Genomic DNA, 19258 nt, shown 5'->3' on the forward strand with positions numbered 1-19258 from the left:
CAATAGTTTATATTGATACATACTACTTTTTTCAATAAACTTTTATCATCTTTTTAAACATATAAATTGTTCTGTAAGTTACTGATTAACACCTTAAAATGAAAAAATAAAACCATAATTTTTTAATGAAAATAACAATAAGGAGAAAACAAAGGTCTTATTGTTGTCATGATGGCAGGTATTTGGTTCTTTTATCGGCTCCTGTCACAATAATCCCATCACATAAACACAGGTTTGCATCTTTCTGTGCAGATGTTCAGGTTAATGATTAGCTAACTTTGAAGGTAAAGATGCTAAAAACAAACAAACATGTCAAACATCTGCCTTGTTTTGATCATGAAACAGGAAGCAGATCACTGTGAAATAAAAGATTGAAAGACCTGGACTGATCCGTTGTTCCTGGTTTCTGCAGGAACTCACTGAAAATGTGTTCTCAGAACCAAAGTTAAAGAGAATTATTGTTCTGGAAGTTTTTAATTGCAACACCCAGCTGAGACATTGTGCTAAACGCTGGTCTGAGAGGCCGAGAAACATTTTTTAGTTTTATTTCTCCTTCCTGTTTGCAGCTGGCACCATGCTCCACCGTAACCTGAGAACAGGTGGCTACGACCTGCCGGGGGTGGAGTCCAGCAATGTTCCCCTCGTCGGATACAGACCCTTATCACCTGACAAAGGAGCCCCCATCGGTCAGTCGGGGAGGAGGGGGGTCAGCGATAATCTGGAAACATCCCAGGTGAGTGTTTGTGTTCTGACAGCTTCCCACGTCATCCATCCTCTGAGTTTAACACAATAAAAGCAGCGTTTGTTTGAGCTGCCCTGCTGCCTCACAGCCGGCAGCGTGGTGAGCACTGGTGAGCTCACAGTGTCACATGAAACCATCTGAGCTGCCTTCAGCTGCCACTCTGTTGAATAAACAGCACATGTGGTAAAACCCAGAGGTAATAAAGGCAGCGTGATTAAGATAAGACAACATACCAAAAGTCTGGAGAGCCTCTAAAATATTTTTCATTATTTAGCTCAATGTTCTTACATTTAGCTAATTTTTACTAAATTTTAAATTTAAATGTTAAAAACTGTATTTAAATATTAAATCCTAGATCTAAATGTTTAAATCTAAATGTAAAAGTTGAACCTTAAAGTTCTTAAACTTCTTAAACTCTAACTTAAAGTGTTAGAAGCGTTAGCAGAAGTTAGCGTCAGATAACCAGGATGTCATCATCCTACGACAAACATCAACAATGGCCGCTGCTAGCCACAGCTAACACTGCTAAAGATAATATTTAAAATCTAAATTCAAAATGATGTGTTTATAAAAACAACATAGGTGGTCCTTGTGGTCCAGCAGTTTGAAGTGCAGCTCAGACACCAGCCAGAACTGCAAATTTGATGTCTTGTAGTGAAGCTTTAGCTGCATTTGGAGTTAGCGGTTGCTATTGTCGCATGATGATGACATCATAACATGAGCCTAAGCACCAACGGCAAAGGCTGCATTCCATTCCAAAATACCTACAGTAAATGCGAACTAAAGGTTTAACTTTTACATTTAGATTTAAACATTTAGATTTAGGATTTAACATTTAAATATACTTTTTAACATTTAAATTTAACATTTAGTAAAAATTAGCTAAATGTAAGAACATGTTTGTGAATTTTTTTAAACATTTCATTTTACACTTGGCCCATAGAAAAGGGAAGAGTTTATGTGAGTTTATGTGAGTTTCCGGACATCCAGTTCTTTGAGTTTTGATACGTGCAAACCTGAATCTGTTAGCTCAGCTGCTTCATTAACAAATGTTTGAAAACGATGAGCTGTGTCTGCTGACAGCAGCAGCCAGCTGATGGTTTTTAGCTTCTCTGCGTTCAGGCAGCTCAGGGTTTGTGTTCTGGACTGAAGCTGATGGAAATCATGGAGGTTAGGAGGTTCAAGTGTAGCTGGATTCCCACAATCCTCCTCTTAGGTTAATGTTTAGTGGCTTGTTATTGAGGTTTGTCGAGGCTGAACTGATGCTGGCGCTGTGAGCTTCACTCACTTTATTTTCTATTTTCCCAAACTTTCATTAACAGCCGTAAAAAAAATTAAAACCTGACCAAACTTTCTTTTCTAAATGACAATAATCTAATGAGCATCAGGGTTGAGCAACTGGGCAGTGTAAACTAAGCAGCTCCAGCCTGTTTGAGGGCGATCGGACCTCCTCTGAGCTCATGGCAGTAAATAATACATGCAGTGGTTTGGCTGCTCGATGCGGCGTGCACCTGTTCTCACTATAAACACTATCCGCTATCAGACTCCGTCCCCAAGGACACTCAGTAAGTGGAATCCAATACAGACCTGTAACTCGCTCGGTGATGAGGGAAACCAGAACATCTGAGTCACGACTGAAAGCCTCAAGCGGACCACGAAAGTTTAAGATGAAAAAAATGTATTTTTTCCTGCTCCGCTCCACAGAGTTTTAGATAAGAGCTGCTGATAATGTTCTTTACATTCCTGAGTTGTTTGATGAAGTGTTTTCTGCTTCTACCAGAGGAAAAACACAGACTTTAGGTCTAGAACTAAGAAATAAGAGATTTTTGTGTTTGGTTAATTCTTTCTAACAGCATTCAGGCTGTGTTTGTTGTCATAAACCACTCGTGGATTTAGCATGAAGGTAGTGAACGGTGGTAAAAGTGACTGTTTTAGGTTCCAGGTTCTACTGGAACAAGTTTGATCAAGTCTTTATGAAGAAAAGAAGACCAGACGTCCAACAGTTTAAAAAAAAAACTTATTTTAGCGTGCACAGTTTGAGTTTTCCAGTTTTCTTCTTGGGTTAACAGGAGATTTTAACTGGTTTTAGTTTGACTCTTTGTCTCAGGTGTGTCAGGTGTTCTTTGAGTGAGTGGACCTGGATAGACCTCAGACTCCCCTAGTCCAGACTACACCTAGATTATACCCAGGGCACCCTAAGCTCTAGGTCAATTTATACCCCTCAGACCAGATTATACCCTCCATAGAGACAAAAAATGCTTAATTTTTAACATTTTATTCGACTTTAAATAGGTCATTTAAATGAAAAAAAAAACTACCAACTTATATCTTAAACCTCTAAACATTTGGTATGAGGGGTATTACCCTGGGCTAATCATACTCCTCAGGCCAGATTATATTTGGGTTTATAGATGGGTTTAATACCCCTCAGATGGTTGAATGTAGTTCTTACAGCAGGGCAATTCAACTAAATTACTCTGAGGGCTGCAGTTATTGCAGAGCAACAGCTGATGGATCCAGCAATTAAAGTCATTATGTAAATAAACCAAGTGTTACAAAGATTTGTTACCTTTGAAATAATAAAAGTAGTGATAATAAAACAATATCAAAAACAAAAAGAACACATTCTGCCTCCTGTTTAACACAATATTTTGACATCTCTGACTTGTCAAAGTTTAAACCAATTTTATTTTCACTTTGATAGTTTTATATTCATCTGCTTCTAGTTATAAATGTCTTGGATGTTCATAGAAATGCTTTTTTTCAGATTGTAGCCAAGACTCTGACTTTTCTGTAGACACCACATACATCTATGTTTAACTAAAAGAACTTCTAGTAATAAAAGTAGAAAACCAGGGGTTTGGGCTTAAGAGACACATAAAGCAATTGGCGGGCCGAACTTTGGTCACTTGCAGGCCGGATGTGGCCCGTGGGTCTCCAGTTGAATAGCCCTGTCTTGTGTTGTTCCTGTTTGTTTAAATATAATTTTTTCTAATCCACTAGCTGTAATTATTCATTTGATGCTTAAAGGCAAAGATGATTGTGCAGGTGATCAGGACATCAGATGAACAGGTAATCAGGTGGACAGGTGAAGAGGAAGCACAAATACAACATGGCAGCCGTATAAATGAGATTTTATGGCTTCACTTTTGTAATGAGATTTTCCAACTTTAATAATGAGAGAATATTTCACATTATCTGTGTAATAAATAATGCTGTCTCAGCATGTTAAACACATGATTATGATGATTTTTTATATTATTTTTAAAGTGTATTAGTTATTTCACTTCAAATCATCCGTGAGGCTGAATGTAAGTGAAGTAAAAATCTTGTTGAAAGATCTCAGGAACGTTTTTATTTTTGGTCAGGATGATTTAATGTCCGAGGACATGTATCAAGGATTAGAGGCAGATGTTTTTTTACTGTTATTTATCTGAGCTGTGCCTCCGTCATGTCTCAAACTGTAAAGTGTCTATGTTGATACTAAAAAAAAAACCTTTAAGGGTTTTCAGTTAGCTCATTCCCCCTCTGAACCAAGAACATGTCAGACTGATGAGACATCTTTGTGTTTTCTGGCCTGAAGATCAGAACTTTGCCTTGAAAGTTACAGTTTTCCTTGAAAAGGAGTAAATAATGTGCACCAGGGGAGCACGCAGATAAAAGCGTGATCTGAGGAGCAGAATAAAAGAAAGAAAGGAAGGAAGAGGTTGGGTTTGCAGAGCCTCCAAACAACAATTGTTACGTTTAAGTAAAACTTCAGAAAAAGAGTTTATGACCCTCAGTTTTAATCTGAGAGTCAGAGGAAGGGATTATATTTATAGACAAATTAGGAAACAGACTATATTTTTGAGTTTATGTGTTGTTTAACATTGAGTTAGTTCTTCCTGTTGGGTGTTTCAACCTGCCCTTACCTCAGCCTGCAGCTTGTGATGGAAGGAGAGGGGAAGAAAAATAGCTTCACATTGTGGCAGCATGTCCTGCTTCCTGTGTTTGTTTCCACCTATTATGTACTTCCTGTATGGAACCGTGGTGGGCGGGGCCACTTTAAGAAAAAGTAGGGCTCGGAGAAATAACACGAGCAGGACTGAGCTTTTTTATTTACAAAATGTGGTGAGGGGGGATCCACACGGGATTTGATGACTGTAGAAATTCCAAAATTAAAATCTGCGCTTCTAAAACCGTCCAACCAGTCCGTGTTTTTCTCCGTGGTGGCCTGTAATTATGGTTTTTATCCAGCAACTGTTTGAGGCAGCTGAACTCAAAACACACAACCAACAGCTCTGACACAGAAACAAGTCTCTGGTTTATCTGACCCAGATTCTGTCTGCTTTTAGAAAAAAAAAACTGCTGCAACATTTAGAAAAGGAAAGTGAGCAAATGCTTTGTGTGTGTGTGACTTTAACAAAATACAACAGAATGTCTATGAAACAAGCATTACCTTTTTATAAACAGCATGTTAATATATATTGGTTTATAAATCAGAGATAAACATGCTCATTTAGTTTCTCCAGCTCATCTTTGTTTAGAAAAATGAAAGAACACATTTCTCTGTCTCATTTACCTGGAAGCCACCAGGTCCCACATCTCTCTAGGTTAGCTTATCCATATTAACTTAATTTGTGTAACTCATACCTGCTTGTCTCTTAACTGTATTTTCACACATTCTTCCATGATGTGTCTAATGCTGTAAGTGTCCTTGGGTGTCCTGAAAGGCGCTTTTTAAATAAAATTTATTATTATTATTATTATTATTATTATTATTATTATTATTATTGTTGTTGTTTTTGTTGTTGTTGTTGTTGTTATTATTGTGTTTCTATTGTTTTCAATGAGCGTTAGCAAAACAAGCAAATTCCATTTTTTTTTACAAATTTAAATCCTTATAAAGTGGAGCTGCAATGATTTGGACTAAATTTCTTTTTATTGTAGCTCCACAGGCTCCTCCCCTTTTCTGGAGTGTGTTTGAGAAAAGGAGCGGGGTTTTGACGCTGCCTCCACTGCTCAACCCACATTATGCAGCAAAGAGACTATTTTAGACCAAATATTACAGATTTGAACAAATACACACAAAGACATCAAAATTTGCACAGAAACTGTACTATATGACATTTTAGACACATTCTAGACAGTTTATCAGCTAAAAAAAGTTAATTTTGGGGTAAGTTACACTTTAAATCCAAATGAGATGCTTCACATCTGGCCCCCTCCAGACCGGTCCATAGTTTGATAGAGGGGTTTACGGCTAGCTGCACAGAAACATTTTTATTAATTAATTAAGGGAAGACTTGTCCGTCCAGCCACACATGTTGGACCCAGAGTCTGACCCAGAACCAGAGGAGAATCGAGACCACCAATTTGGCAAGTTCAGACCTCATTTAGAAGTTGTGTCACAAATGATTTGATGTAAAAGTTCAGAAAACATCATAGAAAATAGAGAAAACTGAACAGTTTGAAATTTTTGACCCAAACAGAATATAAAGAGATCGCTGCAGCACCAGGAGGGATTAAATTAAACTTTTCTGCCTCCTAGAGGTTCCAAGTGTATTTAACAGTTAAAACAAGTGGATTTTGCAGGATATGTCACCTTTAAGATCAATCTTCCACTTTTAGAAGCGTTTTAATTCATTATTTGAACTCTAAACTTCAGAAAACAAACAGGTCAATACTTCCATTTGCATTTAGAGAATTTGATCTGAGCTCTCACAGCTCCTCTTTAAGGTCAGCTTTGTCCAAACCTGCCCCAAATATTTACCACTCAGAGTTTATTGAGTTTGGGATTAGCCTGAGCCAGGGTTGGAGCACTAAGGCTGCCACCCTTAGCACCATGTACCCGACCCGTTTTCACCCCCCTCCTGGTGGTCTAGTAGTGGTGGATTCACAGCAGGGCAAACCCACATATCTCATTCAGACTGAGCCCGACCGGGCCTGGTGGGTAAAGGCCCATTCATTAGGTGGTAGCTGACAAGCTCCTCCCCCCAGGTCTGGCTCCAGGATGGGGGCGGGGCCACAATGACCCACGTCTGAGCGAGGGTCTTCCTCTTCTTTGTCTTCTGTTCAAACAAATATGATGAATCTTACTGAAGTGTTGCAGCTGCTGTGTTAGCTTCTTTAAGGCTTTGCCAATAAAAAGTGCCGAAGTAAACAGATCCAGATCATTTCTATCTTTTGTAAATCCTTATTAGCAACAAAACTATCGGGCTGAACTTAGAGCTTAATTCTGGGGTTGTTTAGGAATAAAATCTTCATTAAAACAAATAGTTTTCTCTTTGTTCCCTGGATAAATAATTTCTTGCTAGCTTTCATGCTAACAGGCTCGCCCACAGCTGCAGGCTGACTTCACCCTGTAAAGGCCGCCTAAAACAAACATCTCACTTCCTGGTTCATCGGAACATTTATTACCTCTCGTTACAAGACTTTTACTCCACTCACTGCTCGAGCAGCGCCTCTGAAATTAAACTAAAGCACGAGGCCCTGAAGGCATCTGGTGCGTTTAAGGAGTCGTGTTGGATTAAAGTGGAAACACAGTGGAACTGGTTTATCTGCATGGGAAGGTCATCTGCACGGGAAAGAGGGCAGGAGAGCGGAGGGGAGACCGAAAGAGAGGGGGTATTGTTCTGGAAATAGCTTCAGGGCTTTGTCTGTTACTGTGTGCGTGTGTGTGTGTGTGTGTGTGTGTCTTGATGAATGAATGATTGTGTGAAAACTGGCTTTTACGCAGAGTTTTTACATGTGTGAATGGAATAGACAAGAATTATCAACAGCAACATACTGTTATCTCTGCTGGAATGTGTGTTTAAGTGTGTGTGTGTTTGTGTGTGTAATGGGTGTGTCCACATGATGCAGCCATGAGGGGGCCGGACTTGGGTCTTCCTTCAGGTGTGTGAAACAAAGAGTCGGAGAGGGGGGATTCAATAAGGACACAGATCTGGGTCAGCTGGTGGAGGATTTAAAGCAGCTCTGGAATCAAAGTGACCCCAGATGAGAAGAGACGGAGGAAAAGCAGAAAAAGGGAAGAATGTTTGTGGTTTTGTCCTGAAGATTTCCAGGAAGCTCAGGGATCGCTGCCTGCCTGTACTTGCCTTGGAACAGGTAACCGGTGTGACGGTCCTCTCCTTTCTTCTGTCTGGATAAACAGAGTTCGTGGGAAAGACAGAAATGTTGGCAGATTTGTGTAGAAACAGGCAGAGGAAGGTCCAGGTTGAAAAGCAGGTTTGAGACACGTTTTAGGATTTACTGGATCCTTCCTGAGTGTGAGGAGGGTCTGCTTGGATCCCTGACCTTCAAACGAGTCAGCTGAAGGTAACTAAAGAGAAAAAATAACAGAAGCTGGAGGATCTTGCACCAGAGAAAATGAATTTTTTATAAAAATGACTGCTGTAAGACTTAAATAAAACCTGCTAAAGAAGCTAAAACAAAGCTGTTGAAACTAAAGCAGAGCAAAACTAATGCAGCAAAATGTCTCCTAAAAGCTGAAAGAATAAAAAAAGCCTAAATAAAATCTAAAAGTAGCTAAATTTAGGTAAAGGCTATAGGAGAGAAACAGTAACTACAAGCTAAAAATAGTCAAATGAAAGCTAATAGCAGCAAAAGCTAAACAAAGCAAATGTAGCAAAATGTCACCTAAAAGCTGAAAGAATAAAAAAGCTAAATAAAAACAAAATATAGCAAAATGTAGTTAAAAGGAGAGAAACAATAGAACCAGTCAAAAGAAAGCTAAAACCAGCAAAAGTCTATCTATAAGCTAAAAGTAACAGAAAACTGAATAAAATCATATTGGCTAAAAACCAGAAGAGAAAAATAGGCCCAGTTTGCTAAAGCAGATGTTAAAAAAGAGGAAATTACAAAGATCTTAAAGTATTTTAAGTAGACGTTCTTTATAAACAAAGTTGAATATTTGAAAAAGTATAAATGTTAGAAAAACCAAAGGTCACAGCAGCTGTTTCCTGAATGAGCTAAAGAACAACTGAAATAGCACAAAGTCTGCAGAAGTGTTTAGATTCTAAAAACTGTGGAAAAGAAAAAAAAAACCAGGAAAACAACAGAATGAGGTGAATGAACTGAAGCAACGCTCACACAGTTGTTGCACCACTGAGATGGCACACAACTTCAGCTGCTTTCAGCATGTGTCTCAGCTCGTTCTGCATTTTTTAGCTTTTTCCCCAAGAGTTCAATTACAACGAGTGAAACAGGTGATGGAGATGAAGTTTTGTCTTAAAAAAAAAACGAGCCAAAAGTTTCCAGAGAACGTTGTGTTTTTGTTTTCCTCAGTATGTCTCCAAGGTGTTGCCTTCGTGTCGTGGAGATTAAAACGTATTGACTCACAGTCAGATCAGTTCGGTGCGGTCTGTGGATTGCAGCGAGGAAGCATTTCGCTCGTGTGTCTCTAAGAATAAAAGTGTTACATAGTGAAGTGATATTTTAAACGGTGTTAAACTCTAGTTAGGGTCAAAAGATAGAGCGGCCCCACCCTTCGTCAGTGCAGGATTAGAACCAACTGTCACTTTCAACACGCTCCACAGGTCTTTTATTTTGAAAATTAGGGAAAATACTAGAGAAAAGGCTGCCATTTAGCAAAGAGCGTAAACCAGCACCAACATAAAAGTACTCAGTGTGAAAAAGCTGAATATTTTATGTGTAGCACCATCAAATAACTGCTGATCTAAGTGCATTTAGGCTCTTTAGTGATTTAATGATGCTGTTGCTTCCTGCTGAGGCAGAATAGAAAAGAAGAAATCTTCAGTTACAGCCCTGGTTCAGGCCTCAGCTGCAGTTTAAACCAGAATAGATGTTTAATTCTCTGTAAAGCATCTTGTTGCTGTCTGTCAGATAAACTTTGTGCGGCACGGCTCCTTCGGCTGATGTAGACTCACAGGTCATCTGCCTCTGAGCTCATTCTGTTTTGACAGGATTCAAATGTCTGTGGAGAGAAATGTCTCACTTCTTTTCTCTAAAAGTGACTCATCTGCCGTTTCTGCTGTGTGCGTCGCTTTGATAAGAGCGAAACCTCCGGTGTGTCCAACGTACTGGACTGTAGATGGTTAGAGGGGTTCTCTGTGAGATGAAACTCGCACCAGGGTGGGTCTTTGTTTGTTTTTGGAGTGTTTTAATAAGTGTTGAATTGGCTGGTTTGAATCAACAAGTAAAAGAAGCACAGGAAAGTTTCTTAATAAAGGTTTAAGCGTGCCGACATCAACTTTCTTCTCTAATGGTTTAATCATTCCTGTCATCAAAGCTCAGTCCTGCAGAAACATCCAGTTTGTTTGATCCTTTCTTAAAAACTTACAATTCTAAAGCACCGAAGCCCCGCCCCCAGACTGCATCATTTATAACTGCAGATGGTTTTATTTTAAACTCTTGTTTTGTTTTTGTGTGTCTCTTCCTCAGGCAGAGCCCTCACCGATGAAGACTACCTGGTACTGTCCTCTGGACCTGGTGAGGAGAACAGGATTAGTCTCTGCAACAAGTCTGTGAACTCGCAGTGCAGCAAAATGGGGAAACTGTGTCAGCAACGTTTCCTGAGGCTAAAACAGGATCGTTTGAACCGCATGAAGGAAATGAGCTCAAACAGCGTTTCGTGTGTTGTTTTAAACACGTGGGGCTCCTCACTCTGTCACCAGAAAAAACAACTAAACCGGACATGGTTGATAGTAGCTAACAGCTAAAAATAGCCAAAAGCTAACTAAAATGACCAAAACAGTAGCTACAAACATAAAAAGTACCTAAAAGCTATAAACTTAGCAAAATGGTAGCCTAAATATATACAAAATAAATAGCTAAACATAAGCTGAAGTATAAAATTAGCACAATATGCTTAAATCCTAAAATCAAAAAACATTAGCTTAAACATAAAACTTCCAAAATACTAACTGAAAGCTCAAATCAACAGTTTTAACCTAAAATTAGCACAATAATTGTAATCTTAAATTAACTATAAGCACCAGCTAAAAGATCAAACTAGCACAAAATGAGCTAAAACCTGAACTTAGCTAAACAGAAACCTAAATGTTAAATTTAGAAAAATAGTAGCTTAAATTTAAACTTAGCACAGCAGTAGCTGAAACATTAAATCAGCAAAACAGTAGTTAAAATCTAAAATTAGAGCAACAGTTTGGTTAAAGCTGACATTAGTAAAACAGCAACTACCATATTTATTCAAGTTTAATACGTAAAATTAAAACCATAAAATCATCCACAAAGTTGGGGGGTAGTATTATACTCTGATAAATATTTTTACTTAAGTATTTTAACTGAAATATCGGCTTCATTCACAAAATTGAGTCCGGAAATGAGACCGCGTCATAAAAAGCAGTTGAAACGAGCTTACCTCTGACACGCCTCTGTGCTTCAGAGCGAGATAATAACAGATCCAGGCAGGTGACATGATGTGATAAGGGGGGGGAAGCAGTCTTGCACCTTAGTAATGATAACGAACTAATGACATTAGCGTGTGACCGGTCCGCTCCTCGAACAACAACAAACACATGTTCGTCTGTAATGGCTGCCGTCTACCGGTGTTCTGAAAAAGTTTGTATCCCTGAAAAAAGTTTTCCCACCAGAGGGTGAAACGCTGGACCGGGAAGGATCCATCAGACCTGTCCTTCGATTCGGGCCAAAGGAAGGACATATTTGTCGGCCGCATCAGAGGAGTCTTCGGTTTTGGACGTCCTTCGTCGCGGGGCTGTGACGAATGCGGCCGACAAATTCGGCCTTCGGAGGACCCGGCCTGCCGTTTTGGACACAGCCTCTGACATTTGTGTTGGCGCCTCCTGGTGGACTATGTGTAAAATGCCAGAATTCATATGATGCTGCTACAGCTGATATATATTTCTTGTCAAAATACCTTTTAATACATATGTTGTTAAAATAAAATGAACAGTGCAATGATCATTTTACTGATATGTATAAAGACTGCAAAGGCTGAAAAATCTTGAAGTCTGTATGAAATTGGAGGTAGTTTGAGGATTAAATTTTTTATGCTTTTTAAGCTCAGAAAAGGGGGGTCGTATTATACATGAGATCATATTATACATGAGATCATATTATACATGAGATCGTATTATACATGAGATCGTATTATACATGAGATCGTATTATACATGAGATCGTATTATACACAAATAAATACGGTAAGTTAAAACTGACAAAATACTAGCTGAAAGCTACAATTAACAGTAGCTAAAACCTAAAATTTGTACCATAATCTAAAATTAGCTGAACAGCAGCTAAAATATTAAGTTAGCTCTAAATTAGCTAAAACCTGAAAAAAGCTAAACTTAGAAATACAATAGCCTTAATTTAAAATTAGCACAACAGTAGCAGAAAATATAAACAAGCAAAACATTATGTAAATTCTAAAATCAGTAGTTAAATCTGGTCAAAACTTGCAAACTACTAGCCAAAAGCTAAATTTAACAAAACAGTAGCTATTAACAAAAGATTGCAAACCAGTAGCTAAAACCTAAAATTAGCAAAACAATTTAATGTTGACACAAGTGAAACGGCCACTAAAATCTGTTAACAGAGCAGTAGCTACTGTATAACTTAAAATTTGCACAAAAATAACTATAATATAAATTTAGTGAAACAGGTAAAAGATCAAATTAGCAGAAAATTAGCTAAAACTTGAATGTAGCTAAAAGCTAAACCTAAAAATACAGTAGCATAATTTTAAAAATAGGAAACAGCAGTAGCTGAAAACTTAAACTAGGAAAACACTATGTAAATCCTAAAATCAGTAGTTTAAAACAAAAACTTACAAAGAACTAGCCAAAAGCTAAATTTAATGAAACAATAGCTAAAACCTAAAATTAGCAGAACAGCTGTTTAATGCTGACATTAGTGAAACAGCAGCTAAAAGCCATTAACAAAGCAGCAGCCATAACTTAAAATTAGATTTGAGAGATGCTGAGTCAGCAGAAGTCTTCCTGACACTCTGTGTGTTTCAGTCCACGGTGGTGGAGGAGGAGGAGGATGGAGTCATCTACACGGTGGTGGTCAAACAGCATAACGTTGCTCCCAACAGTTCCATGGTGAGTCAGCCGTTAGAACTCCCCGCTCTGTCTGAGGGGCCTGAAAACAACCGGAGCTTCTTTGTTTCTGTGTTTTCCAGTCCACCGTGACTCGATCTCAGTGTGTGAAAGCGGGGACAGAGGAGAAGCTGGTGCTCCACCTCCTGCACTCCTTCTCTATGGGGGACTCCTCCTTCATCTCCATCTTCCTGTCCACCTACCGATCCTTCACCTCCACTGAGAGAGTGCTGGACATCCTGATTGACAGGTGAGAGCCGGTGTGATTTTTCTCGGGTAGGAACGCTGTAAACCATTTACGAAGCACTTCCTGTCGCACGTCAGCTACAGCTGGCTGCAGTTTCCTGTTGTGTGCAGGACAAGGTGGACTAAAATCTAAATGATCTTTTTAATTCTGCATGGATTTTAGGAGGAGCGGTGAGAGACGTGAGCCTGTTTAGAGTGAAATAAATTCTGTTTTGTGACGATTCACTCAGATGTTTGTGAAATCTTGGACACTCAGGGGGAACTGCATCAACATATTCAAATATTTGTTGTTGCACAACAATGGATTTGTGTAAATGTCATGGGAATCTGTCACGTCGGGGAGATATTTCCATCTGGAAGGGGTTGAACTTTCTAACTGATCGAGTCATGGTGTTACCAGCCTGGCTGAATAATGCACTCTGCAGCTAATTTGAAATTTTCACAGGTGAGCAGGTGTCAGGTTTCTCTTTCACTTTGCTCTCCTGCTCGGTACTGTCCAGATGAATTTATGCTGCTTTAAAATGACATCTGAATTGTGTTTTTTTTTAGAGACTCTCAGTCAAAAAAATCCTTAAACATTTGATCACCGTTTACATAAAACATTAAAAAAATGTACATTTATGTCTGAATGATGCTTTAAAGCTTGTATCTGCTCTTTGACAGATTAGAGAACCCGCCTGGGGACAGTGAAAAAAGCCAGATGAGACAATCCTTCAATAAGTGAGTTTTTGAAAATATAAACCTGCGTTTCTCTGGAAGTTTTTGCTGTGATTTAAAAATGCATCCTGCCTGCTCTTTAAGTTCTGCAGAAGTCTCTTAATGAACCTGTTAATTTAATGTTGGTTCATTCAAATCAGGTGAAGCAGAGAAAGCTGCAGGAAGGTTTAAACAAATAGAAAGCATGATTTTATTTGGATCAGTCTCAGCTACTACCACACAAAAAGACCGTCAGATTAGCTCGACGCTGGGAGCTCCTTTAATCCTCTGCACCTGCTCCTGCAGAGCAGTGTGCTCCGTCTTCAGCACCTGGCTGTCGGAGTACCCCGAGGACTTCGGGGGTCTCAGGGAGCCGAGCCGCCTGCTGCGTTTGGCCCCCCTCCTCCCTCAGGACTCCACGTCTGCAGCAGACCTCCGCGCTCGACTCCTCAGGACGGCGGAGGAGCTGAGTGAGAAAGCTCTGCTCCCCGACGCACACAGAGGTTTGGCTTTTAAACTGCTTCATCCTCACGTCAAAACGATGATGATCCTTTTGTGTTTGTGCTTTTAAACATTTCTACTTAATCAATTCCATGATGTAAAAAATATTTGAACATTTTTATTTAAATTTAGAGACATTATTACAGTAATGCCTGTTAATTGCTTTAAATCTATAATCTAACCTTTAATTCAGGCAGACAGCTAAAGCAAAAGGTTCATCCTCCACATGAAAAAGTTATTTTAATTAGTTTATTTATTGATCTGCAACAAAAACAGTTTTATTATCACAAAGAAGGATGTTCCCTTTTATGGGGCACCAAGTTTTATAATAAAATGTTTAAAAAATGTCACTAACATATTTTTCATTATTTAGCTCACTTTTCTTACATTTAGTTAATTTTTACTAAGTGTTAAATTTCAATGTTAAAAAATATATTTAAATATTAAATCCTGAATCTAAATGTTTAAATCTTAATGTAAAGGTTAAACCTTAAATGTTGAAGTTCACTTTTAGGTATTTTGGAATGGAACGCAGCCTTTGCTGCTCAGCTGGTGTTATGATGTCATCATTCTGAGACAATAGCAACCACAGGTGGACACCACTGCTGGACCACAGGGACCACCCATATTGTTTTTAATGAACACATTTTGAGTTTAGGTTTTTTAATATTTAGCAATGTTAGAAGCATTAGCAGAGGTTAGGGTCAGATAACCAGGATGATGTCATCATCCCGTGACAAACAACAATGGCTGCTGCTAGCAACCGCTAACACTGCTAAAGATAATATTTAAAATCTAAATTCAAAATGATGTGTTCATGAAAACAGTCTGGGTGGTCCCTGTGGTCCAGCAGTTTGAAGTGCAGCTCAGACACCAGCCAGAACTGCAAGTTTGATGTCTTGCAGTGAAGCTTTAGCTGCATCGGAGCTAGCGGTTGCTATTGTCTCAGGATGATGACATCATAGCATGAGCCGAGCACCAACAGAAAAGGCTGCGTTCCATTTCAAAATACCTGAATGTGAACTTCAACATTTAACTTCAACATTTAAGGTTTAACTTTTACATCTAGATTTAAACATTTAGATTCAGGATTCAATATTTAAATATATTTTTTAACATTTAAATTTAACATTTAGCAACAATGAGCTAAATGTAAGAACAGTGAGCTAAATAACATTAAAATGTTAGTGGAAAATCTTTAACACTGAAAAAGTGAGCTACTGTAAGTAATGAAAAATGTGTTAGTCACATTTTTTTACATTTGATTTTACTCTTGGTGCCCCTGACCCTTTAAGTAACTGAACTAAATGATTGCTTTTAGGGCTACAAATAGTTTATTTTTATATATTTCAACGAGTTTGTCGTCTCTCTGCAGATCAGAGCAGTTTTTCCAGCCCCCCTCCTGATCCCTCCAAGTTTGAACCCACCAACATCCTGGGGTTTTCTGCATCTGTGGTGGCAGAGCAGCTCACAAAGATAGAAACAGTGAGTTCACTTAAAAATAATAATATTTTAAAAAGCATAAATTCAACTTTTGGTTTATTCTAATATTTAGGTACAAAATGCATGGAGTGTTGATTCCAGTCAGTTTAACTTTATGTTTAGACTTTATGTTTTTCTCCATTTATTGCAATAAATAAAAGCAAAATTCATCTCTTTAGATTTTTTAGTAGTATTTTCTCGTCTGCCTGCTTCAGTTTTTCAGGATTAAAGACAAACTGCCCCCAGCAGAGGCTGTCTGTCAGCAGGAAATGAAAGAGTCTCAGTTCAGCTCACACCATTCGATCGGTCCGTTTGTTTTATTCAGCGCTCTGTGTTCCAGGAGCTGTTTGTCCGCCTGGTCCCGTACCACTGCCTGGGCTCGCTGTGGTCCCAGCGGGACAAGAAGGGCAGGGAAGGCGTGTGCTGGTCGGTCCGAGCCACCGTACGGCAGTTTAACAGGCTGGCCAACGCCGTGCTGGCGTCGTGCCTGTGGCCCACGAAGCTGCGCAGCCAGCAGAGAGCGCGGCTGCTGGAGAAATGGATCAGCGTGGCCGAGGTCAGCCGCACTCACAAACTCATTAAATGACTCGTTTTTATAGAAACATGTCGGATGTTTGTCAGTCGGGGGTTTTAGGCTTTCAGGATCAACTCAGGATGCACATAACGCTAATTCCCCTCCAGTCATCTGAGAGCAGAGTGCAGCCAAGTGGAAAGCTTCATTTATTCTTCCTTTCTGTTAAAAAAACATTGAAGGCATCAAAGAATATTTGAGGTTTTGCAGCAAAACTGAAAAGAGGCTTTTTAAAATCAGTTTTTTATATATAAAAGTAAGAAAAACTGTCAGGTGCAGAATGGTGAGACCAATTCTGGGTCAGAAAAACATCCCCTGACCTTCAGATAAAGAGAAACTGGTTTGGATCTGTTATTTTGCAGCAACTGACTTCTTTTAAAATATTTAAGAGCTGACAGCAAAGACTCGCCTCAAATTCTTGTTTTTCTGCTGTGTTTTTTTTTTTTTGTTGGAATTCTGATYATCTAAACTGTAGTCTCATGAGTTAAACCACATTTTGGTCTTTTTTAACTTTAAAGTGTAAAAAACAAAACTGTCGTTCGTGGTCAATTTAATACACATTTAGGAAGACAACAGTGTTTTAGATTAGATTAGATTAGATTAGATTAGATTAGATTAGATTAGATCAGATTAGATCAGATCAGATCATAAATCTATTTATCTGCTGTTTGAACAGAGGTTTATAGTAAATAAGTACATTTATTTTGTTACAGTACTTAAGTAGATTTGTTTGAGGATTTGTAATTTTACTAATTATTTTTTAAACAGTTACTTTTTACTTTTATTTTGTTACATTTTAAAGCTAAAAGTGATACTTTTACTTCTTTACTTTAAAATGTAACACCTAGTTACTTGTTACAAAATTAAAAATGTTTGAACTCATCATGAAAAAAAAACATTTCTGCACTCTAAAACATGAAGTGTTGAATTTACTCAACAAAGTCATGTCAGCTGGCTCCACTAAGCCTAAGCTGAGTAAATTGATAAAATAATACATATTTTGCTCAATTTACTCAACCAGTTTGTTTCAGTAAATTCAACAGTTTATTTCTTAGAGTGTGTGTAAAAGTACCTTTTACTTTCCCAATTTTTGTGAACAGTTTTATGACTTTTACTTGAGTAGTTTTCTCATCAGTGAAATTTATTTTTACCAAAGTCATTTTCTATTCATGTAATTTTACTTTTACTTAGTTATTTTTTCAAGTATTTTATAGCCCTCTGCGTCTGAACAGGAGTGCCGAGCCAGAAAGAACTTCTCGTCTCTGTATTCCATCGTGTCGGCGCTGCAGAGTAACCCCATCCACAGGCTGAGGAGGACGTGGCAGGAAACGGACAGGTGAGTTTGTGCTTCTGGTTGTGAGCGACTGGACGAGGAACCCTCGTGAAGCTGATGTGGTCTCCTGACAGGGAGGCCCTGAGGAGGTACGAGGAGCTGGCGGAGATCTTCTCAGACAAGGACAACTACTCTCAGAGCCGAGAGCTGCTGAAGGAGGTGAGCTGTGCTCGGAACGTTGTTTTTCTTTAAAGACAGACTGATGAAAGCTGGTTCTGTTGGACCTCAGTGGTGAATTGGACTCAGATCTCAGGTCTTTACTGATGCTTCTGGATTTGTTTCAGAGCTGTTTTTACTGAAATCTGGGCTGATCTTTGATGCTGTTTGATGTTTTGACTGCTTATATTTTTATTACCTCACTAAAATAATGTTCAAAGCTTCTTTGTTCTGCACCTTTTTCCCAAATGTAATCAGCTCAGTGCAGAGGATGAAGTCATGAAGCTTTTGGTTGATTAGAGATGATGTTTAGATTTTAACTCAACATCTACAGTTTAGGAAATTTCTGCTTTCAGCCTGAACTCAAACCCACTCAGGAAGTTGATGTTAGCTACTTTCCCAGCATCTGGAGCTCCTGTTTGTGTGTAACATCCTGGGAATGAGGAAGATAATCGGTGTAACCACGCTCCAGAGGTCCAGCAGTGCGTAGAATCCTAACAGAAGCTCAGTGTGGAGCAAGAAGGGAAAGCAGGGAATCCTTTGTGCAAATTTTTTTTTACAATCCTGAAATATTTAGGGATCTGCTGAAAACAGCAACATCACTGACCCTGACCAAGAAGTTGTTTAATCTCACATTAGTTTATTTATGACTGGATGTGTCACTAATTTATTCTTATATCTTCATAAGATTTTCTGACTTTGATTGTTTCCCACAAATCAAAGATTCCTCCCAGTTAGGAGGATGTAGATCTCCTTACTGTCCCACACGGTGGAGCAGCGTCCCAGGTTCACCTCCTGCCTGCCTGGGGTTGGTTTTATGTGGAGTTTTCTCTCCAAAAGCTTGCCTGTAAGAGTCCTCCTGTCACAACCACATATAAACTCCTCACCCTATACGTGCAGGAGAAACCAGCTCCCTGCAGCCCTGATCCCAAACCAGCTGTCCAGCTGCTGGACCAGATAATCCCAGTAAGATGAACTGAAGAAACCAGATGAAACTTGTTTTTTCCAGTTTAAGGTTGAGAAAACTTCTCAGATGAGAAGTGAAACATCTTCAAGAACATGGTTGTCTTCTGACTCAGTGCAGCTGCCTCCTTTACTTCTGTCTCACTTATTCATTTATTAGATTTATTCATTTCATTAAAACAAAATTCTATAAACAAAAGAAGGAAAAAAATACAAATCACAAATAAAATGAAAGGCAGGAGAAAGAAGAAAAAATATCTTATACTGTATCTGCCTCTTTTCCCCCAAGAATAAATTCAAATGATAGTAATTTACAAAAACCTAAATTAAACAAAAATATCAAATCTTTCTCAAACAACAATTCATCTGGATAAAATATTTCATGTTTCTTCAACAAACCAACTTTAATCATCATATTGAACAAATATTGTAGGGGTGCAACATGTATCTGTATAGAACCATTCAGTACACACTATGTATGGATCAGTACACACTATGTATGGATCAGTACACACTATGTATGGATCAGTACACACTATGTA

At 38.7% G+C, this 19258-nt stretch overlaps 1 protein-coding gene across 1 annotated transcript in view; it reads left to right on the top strand.

Moving 5' to 3' along the window:
* LOC106523068 (ral guanine nucleotide dissociation stimulator-like 2) overlaps nt 1–19258 on the top strand; it is a gene marked incomplete at its 3' end in the record, with an annotated part of 40171 nt that overhangs the window by 11209 nt on the left and 9704 nt on the right. The window contains 10 exon segments of the mRNA XM_014016360.1: nt 567–733; nt 10127–10174; nt 12688–12771; nt 12852–13018; nt 13678–13734; nt 14017–14213; nt 15587–15696; nt 16034–16249; nt 17497–17600; nt 17672–17756. Of these exon segments, the coding sequence (XP_013871814.1) occupies nt 567–733; nt 10127–10174; nt 12688–12771; nt 12852–13018; nt 13678–13734; nt 14017–14213; nt 15587–15696; nt 16034–16249; nt 17497–17600; nt 17672–17756 (1235 nt within the window).

The sequence above is a fragment of the Austrofundulus limnaeus genome, unplaced genomic scaffold, assembly GCF_001266775.1.
Source record: "Austrofundulus limnaeus strain Quisiro unplaced genomic scaffold, Austrofundulus_limnaeus-1.0 Scaffold144, whole genome shotgun sequence".
In the NCBI taxonomy this organism is placed as follows: Eukaryota; Metazoa; Chordata; class Actinopteri; order Cyprinodontiformes; family Rivulidae; genus Austrofundulus; species Austrofundulus limnaeus.